The sequence below is a fragment of the Nestor notabilis genome, unplaced genomic scaffold (assembly GCF_000696875.1).
Source record: "Nestor notabilis isolate BGI_N333 unplaced genomic scaffold, ASM69687v1 scaffold4358, whole genome shotgun sequence".
NCBI classification, from domain to species: Eukaryota; Metazoa; Chordata; class Aves; order Psittaciformes; family Psittacidae; genus Nestor; species Nestor notabilis.
This window is the reverse complement of record NW_009938567.1, coordinates 1-9,191: the sequence shown is the minus strand read 5'-3', so window position 1 is coordinate 9,191 and position 9,191 is coordinate 1. Positions and strand designations below refer to the sequence as shown.

General features: G+C 42.1%; 1 protein-coding gene across 1 annotated transcript in view; it reads right to left on the bottom strand.

Annotated features, from left to right (window-relative positions):
- Positions 1-5,348, bottom strand: part of CIDEA (cell death-inducing DFFA-like effector a) — a 6,148-nt gene extending 800 nt beyond the window's left edge. Inside the window, exons 1-3 of the mRNA XM_010019381.1 lie at positions 5,191-5,348; positions 4,856-5,002; positions 2,749-2,930 (exon numbers count right to left, since the gene is read on the bottom strand). Of these exons, the coding sequence (XP_010017683.1) occupies positions 2,749-2,930; positions 4,856-5,002; positions 5,191-5,334 (473 nt within the window). The 5' untranslated portion in view covers positions 5,335-5,348. The remainder of the gene's footprint in view (positions 1-2,748; positions 2,931-4,855; positions 5,003-5,190) is intronic.
- Between the last annotated feature and the right edge of the window lie 3,843 nt (positions 5,349-9,191).

Sequence of the window (9,191 nt, the reverse complement as noted above, 5' to 3'; positions counted from 1 at the left end):
TTCCTGCAGCATGAAGCCACCTCATATCTCACCTTTAGGCTATTCACTAATACAACACTGCATGTATCTCTGAGCTACAGATCAAACTAGATTAGATCTGAAGCTGAGCAATCACATTACAGTGGATGCCTGACAGCAAAACAGGCAAAGCCAGGCAAATAAATGCTGTCCAAGCTTCAAGCCTTAAGAATTCTCAGTTCACAACTGCTTTTTTAAAGATTTAATAGGTATCAACATTCAAATATATAGTACTGTGTGAGAATCAGTACAGATCCATAAACTAAGATCAGGTAAGCATCAGAGGTCTGCAAATATAAAGTGTGGAACACCACAGGGGAACAGAGATGATAATATCTGAATGGTCATTTGTTCAATTTAGTTATAGCTTCATCTTTCTTCCATTCTCCAAGAAACAATGGGGACATCAGTACTAAGCACTGTATTCAAGCCTCAGCCCCCAAAAGTTAAGCAGGCCCTTGTAAGTATGAAGCTGACTGAAGCATTGGGGAAGTGGTATGCAAGAAGTAGAACCATTCCAAAACTGGAAAGGGATTAGTTTCTGAAGATTCAGAAACCAAATCAGCCTTCCTCTCCTGCAAAAAAATGAAGATTTTCTGAATTCCTGTCTGAGGAAACATGCAGCTGCAAACTCTTTGCTGCTAATTCACTTCTCCTTTGAACTCTACTAGAGAAGGCAAAGTCTTCTTCCTAAAAATTCATTTTTTCCACTATGATGAAAGATTTGCAGTCAAAAATCCAATGGTTCAAAAGGGTAGAATACCCTGTACTTAAAGCCTGGGAAGCTTTTAGAAGACACCGTACCCTTATTTATGTTTCCCACACATATGCCGTTTCAGTATGTCCTTCGCTCCACCAGATAGTACAGGCCAAGGAGTTTTACAGTTGTAAAGAAAGCTGCACCTGGTACCAAGTGTTTGAACAGCTGCAGTGTGCTGCTTGCATACAGGAGCAGTTGTCACTTAAACCACAGAGTTATTTGTCAAATTGGACATTTGATCCTTCAGTTTGACACTACGAGGAGAAACCATTAGGGGAAACGCACTAATGGGATCTAGCAGGCTTTGAGCCCCTCTCACTGATGAACAACTGCAGCATTTTAAAGTCCTTTGCACTCCACAGGCGGGACCAGGAAGAGAGCATTGGTTCACAATTTGGAACTCGTTAGCAAAGGCACTACACCAAGAACATATCATCTGTCTCCAGTATCAACAGCAAACCGAGACAGGCCATCTCACTGTTGTTTTCACGAGTACCCAAGGTTATGTCTGTCACCCCTGTTCTTTGTTAGCAGACTATTTTCCCACCCTGACACTGGCACTTCCCTTAGAGCTCAACTCTCTAACATAACATTGCTTCCAGAAGAACTCCACAGCTACTTCAGCTGTTTGCTAGCACCACTTCTTTCTCACTAGCTGCCCCGTGTTGGCAGGGAGACAGAACTGTCACTTCAAACTTTCCTTAGCAGTGCAAGTTCCAGTGTTGCTACTTATCTCCATAGCAGACAGCCAGAGATCAGAGTTTGTTCTGGCTCAAGAGACTTGACAAACATAAGAAATGGAGGAGTGCAGCTGTTCAAGGGCAAACCTTTGCTTTGAATAAACCCTAATGAAGCCAGTTCTGCAGGTGGGCATAGCATATAACTGGATAATCACTGCAGCATGACTAGAGAGATGAGTTTCATATACAGTCACACCAGTTATAGCCTGAAAGATTAAGCAAGAGACCAAGATTAGCATTACAATGCTTAATACCTGCATCATGAGACAAGGGACTATTTGAAGACTTCAAACTAAAGACTGCATGTTGCTCAGAGGAAGTGAAAACCTCATATCATACACAACTGTTCTGTACAGAGCAGATCTGGTCCTCAAGTATTAAAATGCAGCAACACTACACCATCGTGTCAAACAGAATTTGAAAGGTCAGGTAGAGAAATTCAGGGCTGCAGCTTCAACAGCTGTCAAAGTACGGCAAGACACAGCTGGTTTTGACAAGGCACAGACTTTCAACACACTGTTGAAAGCAGTGGACAGGACAGATATTATTTTGCCCCTACATAAGACAGCATTTCCCAACTACCAGTTCTACTAAACTCACAACCCACCCACCACAGATTAGTCCTGTAGGAAACATTGGTCCTTGTTAGGCTCCTAGTTTGTTTAGAGACCAGTTTGCTTAAAAACAGTGACATCAGGTGACAAATTCACATTAAGACAGCAGAATGTCATATCTCTCCCGTTTTCCTTTACCTCCATGTAGCTCAGGTAGTGAATTTGGCAGCCAGGTATTGCAAAGTCTGAGCAAGCTTTAAAGACCTTTGTCATTAGATCTCAAATCCCTCTCATTTCAACCCCTTGTGGTTCCTCCTTCAAAGAGTCTAATGCTTCTTCCTCAGCCTCCTGCATTATTCAAACAAGTCAAAGCTGTCTGGGGAAATTCTTTCAGGAAAACAAAGAGGCTGTACATACAGCCTTGCAGTTAATACAAGCTGATAAGATTTTTGCCTTGGGGGAAATTTAAGATTCCACCATAAAAAGCTAATACTAAGTTTTTACACGTCAGCTATCCACCTTACAAAAGAAGATTTATCATATTGGCCAGTATGTAAGAATTAATAAAAATACTAAATTTATGAACACACCTGCTTCACAGAACCAATAAGCAAATAAGCAATCACAGATTTTACATTAACACACATGCCCAATCAGTAGTGGAAACATAACTTACCGCAATACACTTTTCGCTCCCATACATTTGATGTCATATGAGACAGAGTAGATCTCATAGAAGGTCGCCTTGATGTTCAAGCAGCCAATAAAATCCTTAGGGTTCAGCTTGTACAGATCAAACGTGATGTTAGCTACTCCCATTTTCTTCTTTTGTCTCACAGTGGCAAGTCCATTTCTTGTCTAATTTAAAGAGAGGGAGAGACAGTTTGTACCATGAGCCAGGAAACTACAGCAAGACAATCGTTAACTGTGCATCTCTAGAAGCAGCTTGCTTATGCCAGTCTTGGGGCTAGTTCTTGATCAGTTCTAAACTGGAATTAAAAGCATTAGCACAGCAAAAAGTAGGTCCGTAGCTTACATAATTTTGTTCAAGTTCTAACCAGGCTTCGGGGGCTATTCCAAACAGACAGAGAAGTCCTAGAGTGACATAGCACCTCCTGAATATTTATTTCCTGTAATACAGCTGCTTCATCAGAGCATACTGAAGCCACAAATAATGCCACTGGATAGTGTTTGTCCCATTTAACTATCCTGGTATGTTCCAGCTGCTAGCTGAGGCAGCACAGTTAGTCCACACTGAAACAAGCCACCAAATAACCAGGATGACATCAGGTCCTTCCATTTAGGAAGGAACACAATACTGATGAGCACTCTTAGATATCTGCAAAGATGAAGTCTGTGACAAGTCAGGTCCTCATTTCAAATCCTGGCTCCTAATACCTCTCTTTCTTCCTACTAAAAAAGTAATATGGGCAAGGAACCACTACTGATTAGGCCTAGGGTTTAATACTGAGTTTTTAAGAGAAAAAGCAAAGGAGGAGGAGCACAGAAAGTCATCTTCCACCTTAATCCAGCCTCCTGTATTGAAAGCAGCCCTTGTCTTCTCCAGGGCTGACAGTGACACTTTCATGATCTTGCTTCAAGGGGGAAAAAACAAATAAAGATAGAAAATAGTAAAGACGACTCATATTTACAGAGACATCTAGTGGATACATGGGATACTCTGCTCAGCACATTCCAGTCAAGGTTAATGACTTGGCAGCTGTCAAGCTGTTTTTTGCATGCTAAATGAAGCAATAAAGTTGTGTAAGACTGGGCCTTTTTGTACTTGTCACCCCAGCACTCAGACAGTGTCGTGATAAGTCAGACCAAATTAACCACTGTAGTATATCATTAGCCAGCAATTCTATGCCTGTTTTACTTTGATAGTCTCTGAGCTTCAGCAACAGGGCCCCCTATCAACAGTAGTTTTGGACATGTACAGGTAGTTGGTATGCTTGGTAGTGTATGTCCTCCATTAGCACCCAGAATATTTGGATAAAGCATGACAGAGCTTGTGCTATGCTGCAGATGGTTTGGAAGCTGCAGCAGTCCTTCTGCTGTCATTCAGCACATGCTGAAGGGGGGTAGCATTCAAACTTGTTCTGCTGACATGCCAGAGAACACATAGGGTAGTCAAGGTGGGGTCATACCCTGGCTGCAACTTCTTTTCTGCTCTTGGAACTCACAGCCCAGATGCAGCACATTGAAAAGCCAGTAAGGTATTGTGGTGAAAAACGTACAAATTGCTCACACTGCAACAGGAGACTGAGGAAAGGGAGCCACACAATTAAGCCATCTATATACAAACAAAAATGTTAGGCCTGCTTAAAGCTCCTCAACCAGCTCTGCACCTGGTAGGAGAAATTTTGATGCTAGCTTCCTAGCAACAGCTATTTCAGGGGAAGACCATTAGGAGTTTGACTCTATTCTACTAATGTACAGATGACTATTCCCCCACAAAAATACAAATTGGACACCGAGTTGATATGATTAGAAGACTAAAGCTAGCCAGTCTTAGTACTTCTTGAAAGATCTTGAAGCATGTAGACTAACACCAGGTTTTGATGACAACTTCTAGCTGTTTGCAAGATTAAACACAGGCATTTTTCTAACCTTCACTAAACCTTCACTACTGCATTCATGAGGCAAAAGCTGTTTTACATTGATATCTTGCCTTTTTGTTCCTGTTTTCTTCCTGTTCTCCCCCCTTTCCAATAATTTTAGCAACCACAGAAATCCTTCCATCCACTTCTATTCAAGTGAGAAAGGCAGTCAACACTTACTTGTGTCCATTTCTGTCCTTTTTCTAGAACCATGAAGTGTGTATTATCATCCAGAGACTTGAAGAACTCTTCCGTGTCCACAACCGTGCCATCTTCCTCCAAAACCAGAGTAACTATTCCAGCAGATATAAGGAAGGCATCTAAAGTCTGCAAAAACCCCAGTGGATTTTTAGCATTCAAAAGAGGACACATCCTTTCATGTTAAGAGTTACTTATCTGATATATTCTCCCAGCTTCCCCAGTAATGATTTTTAGAAGAACAAGAGTCTGTGGGTTGCCTTTCTGTGATACTGTACTTCACTAAGTTTCATCCAGAGTGGGGCTATTTGCTATACCTTGCTGATGAGCTCTTGCAGACTGCTTGCTACAATTCCTTTCCGGCTGCTTCGGGAGGCATTCGACACACGGAAAGGTCGCCCTGCAGGCATGAGAGGAGGGAACAGGGTCTGTTTTGTTACTGCTCCCACAGATGCTCCCATGGATACCAAAGATCTAAGACAAATAAAAATTCACCATAGTTACAAAAATAGTCACGTCACATACTACAAAGAGGAGGACTGTTGAGTTCAATGAGGTAAGCACATTATACAAGTAATTCACAGGTCATGTTAGACCCATGGAGTTTGCTTTCAGAACTAAACACTACATAGCCCCACAGACATATCCTCTCTGAGCTTTCTCTTGCCAGTGACATTTGAAAACACTTCTAAAATTAAAAACATTTCAAGCAGATATGGGCCAGCTGATGTCAAGGTCATGATTACAGTGAGGCTGACAGGTTTTAGCTCTGAATTAGAAAGCCAGCAGCTCCTACTGCATTCAGCTACTTAGATCATTCTCTTTACCTGCAACATAAACAGTCAATGAGACAACACAAAAGACTACTTCCAACTAATTATTTAAGATGAGTTTGCTTTAGGAAGATTGAACATATTATCCGTATTTAAAACACCTAGCATTTTGATATAGTTATGCTTGTGTTCCAAACAGCTGAGGTGTTTATCTTGTAAATAATATCCACAGCATATAAAACTTCCTCCAGTTTTGAAAAATCACAAAATAAAACTTCTACCCTCATGTATCAAAAGTCATCAGATGAAATAAAAATTAAGATTAAAGTATATAAATGTATAGTGTTGGAGCAGGCTGCCAGAGGGGCTGGAAGATTCAAACACTTTTAGAAAGAGATTTTAAATTTTCCTGGGCAATCCCATGTTTTAATACTGACTGTTTAGGTTCCCTTAGGTAAACTGAGTGCATAACACTAACTGGCTACTCACACACCAAGATACAGACCTGCTCCCATCTACATCTAATGACAGCTTTTGGCTGCCAAATTACATTGGTTAATTCAGTATCTGGATTGCCAAAAATCACCCTCTGAGTGACACCTGGAAAGGACTGATCTCTGACAAGTCGTTTAAAGGTAGGCAATATTTTCTCTTCCACACTCCTGGACTTTACCCCCTGTATACTTTTTGCTCCTTAGTACTGAATTGCACAGGGTTGGGAAAGGGATGCATCCCCATTTTACTCTTCCACATAGGTGTAAAAGATCATCTTCATGTAGGAAGATCTATTCTCAGACACTTTTACAGAGGGTGAGGGAGCCAGGGTGCGAATACAGGAATTCTTGAAACAATGATGAAATGGTATAAAGTTACTCAACTAATAATGTCCCAGTCATGTATTTTGTGCAAGGCCACACTGACCAGGGAGAATAACTCTCTTTCCCAAATCGCTTATTTGGTCTTTAAGCATATTTTATGTGATGCACAGAAAGTAATTTTTGTGACTGGCCAGACAGAGTTTCAGCAATTAATTTACTTTCTGTGATCATTCTGAACCACTTTTCTACAGAACTTTGGTCTATTGCCTTTCCTTTGTACATCAAAATTTACCTTCCTCAAAAGCTCCTCAGTGTTATTGGACATTTTGTGTCATGGTTGTTTTTTTTTTTTCCCTAAAGGTCCCTGGCTTTCAACAGTTTGCATATATACCCATGGCTGGTGGACATCTCTCTCCTTCCTGTAACAAAGGTGGTAAGGATGAGCAGTCAATATAGTTTTCAGGAGACAGGCAGAGTTAATAAGCACTTTCCTCCCGGAGAAGAGTAAAGACCTGGGAGAAAGGTAAGGTGACAGAGTAGCAGTGACTCTGTGCTTCAATATATTCACTGAAGCTCCACAGACAAGGAAGCATGCTAGGACAGGGAGTGTTTGTTAATCTCTTCACTGACTAAGTTAGTAGTCCCCAATCACCCCACTGGTCCGTGGGCAGCTTCCATTCTGAATCACTCAGGTCTTTTCCTCAGATATGAAGCCTGCTCATCTGCCTTGGGGCTGGTGACTCCACGGGCCTCCCTGGTGTTAGCACAACACTCAAGGTTCAAGAGACAATGCTTTCAGAGCTAGTTACATCCTGTTCCCTCTCACACACTTGAAAACCAGCACATAGAATGGTTACTTGAGTGGTATATATGACAGCACTGCCAAGATTTTTCTTTTTTTAAAGACAGAAAATACTAGTTCAATTGAACAGTTTTATTTCCCACTACTTAAGCCAAGTTGCCATTCACAAAAGACAAAGCATAAGGAAAAAAGCCAAAACATACATCCCGATACAAAATGAAGAGCTTTAAGGGCACAGCTCAGGGGCAGGACTTGAGTTAACAGTTCAGCCTCAGGCTTTAGAACAACCAGCTATACAAGCCATAGCTTTGCAACTCTGAGAAGTTTCTTCAGGATTCAAGATCAATTACCTCACACTGCTGCCTAGGTCTATCAGATGTAAAAAGCCAGAGAAAAATATAACAAAACAGATTAATAAACCAGGACTTCCATTAGCTCCACCAGATAGTCACTTAACAGGAGTCCAAGCTTTAAAATTGATGCCACTTCACCTGCATTTCACTAAAACCCGTCAATATCATCTTTAAACTGTATCTGCTTACGAAGCAGTGAGTCCAGGCTCCAGTGCAGGCTGAGGTTTCAGTTAATGAGAAGCACTTGGAAACAAAAGCCAGTGTGATTAAAAAAAAAAAAAAATGACAGACAAACAGAGCGTGAACCCTTTCATTGCCGAGCCTGCTACTGAAAGCTTGTTTTTTCTTTGTTTACACACACACACACACACAAAGACCACAGACTCCAACAGACCAGCCTAGGTTCAGGGCTCCTTGAAAGATCCTTTCTGCTGCAGCTGTCCTCAGAAACCAGACAAACTGACTCCTGATGCAGGGAATTCCTCTGCTAGATTTGGAGTTACCAAAATAACTTCTATTGAAAGCTTATCAAGCTAAGTCTGGAAACAAGAGGTGGAAAGGAACATACTAAGGTGCAGTCAGTTTTATGAGAAAGTCAAGTGACATGTTGTATAGCAACTCCATTGCTGTTCTATTATTCTTCAAAGTCAAAAAGATCAAGTCCTCACTCTTCCCTAAAGGAGGGATCCTATGTCAATGCAAACCACAAACATATACTTTTAATTGAAAGAGCAAACATCTTCAGACTCTGGCATGTTGTCCAGTTTGTTTTGTATAACTACAACCTGTGAGAGAAGGACTCACAGATACTGTCCCAAGCGTTCAGTGTAGCATCCAAGCTGGTGGGACAGGTGAATTAACTGCTTTTAGGAGAACCAGGGGATTAAAAGCTTATGCTGAGCCCTCTACACACATTTCCCCCTTTATCTTTGTTTGCAATATGCTTTGTATGTTTGTCTAAGAATGTGGTGCAATGGTCTTCAGCCTCACTGAAAAAAAAAAAATCAACGTTGCACAACACGTGTGGCTTCGGACTATGGCACGGTTTGACTTTTAGGTTAGAGTTCACAGGCAAATGACAAACGCAGTAACAGTGAAGCAAAAATAAAAGCCAGAAATCAGTCAGGAGACTTAGGGTTCAACCAGATTGCAGACTTGGTTTCCCTGGTAAGGCATTGTATGCAAAGATACCAGAACCGCAGCTAGGAGTAGATCCCTTTGCGAGCGGCATACAGACAAACCTTTCTGAGCGCGGTCAGCACACCCGCAATGTAAGCAGGGGCCAGGAGCCGTGGTCACGCTATCACCCGCACCTGCTCCTTGCACACCAGACTGCAGCGTCCCCACTGCCGAGAGGCGAACGCGTCCCAGCCACCAGACCTCAGACAGGCGTGAAGGCTGCAAAGCTCCTGCTCGCACTGCCCCCAGGACTTCATCTGAGGCTGAAAGGGCTGCGAGAGCTTGCTTCTCCCACCTAGCGACCAGCACATTTCATACGCACAGGCCGGCTGTGATTAGCCCTCACACTGTGCCTGGCAACCGCCCTTCGCCCCTGGACGCCGACACTCATCC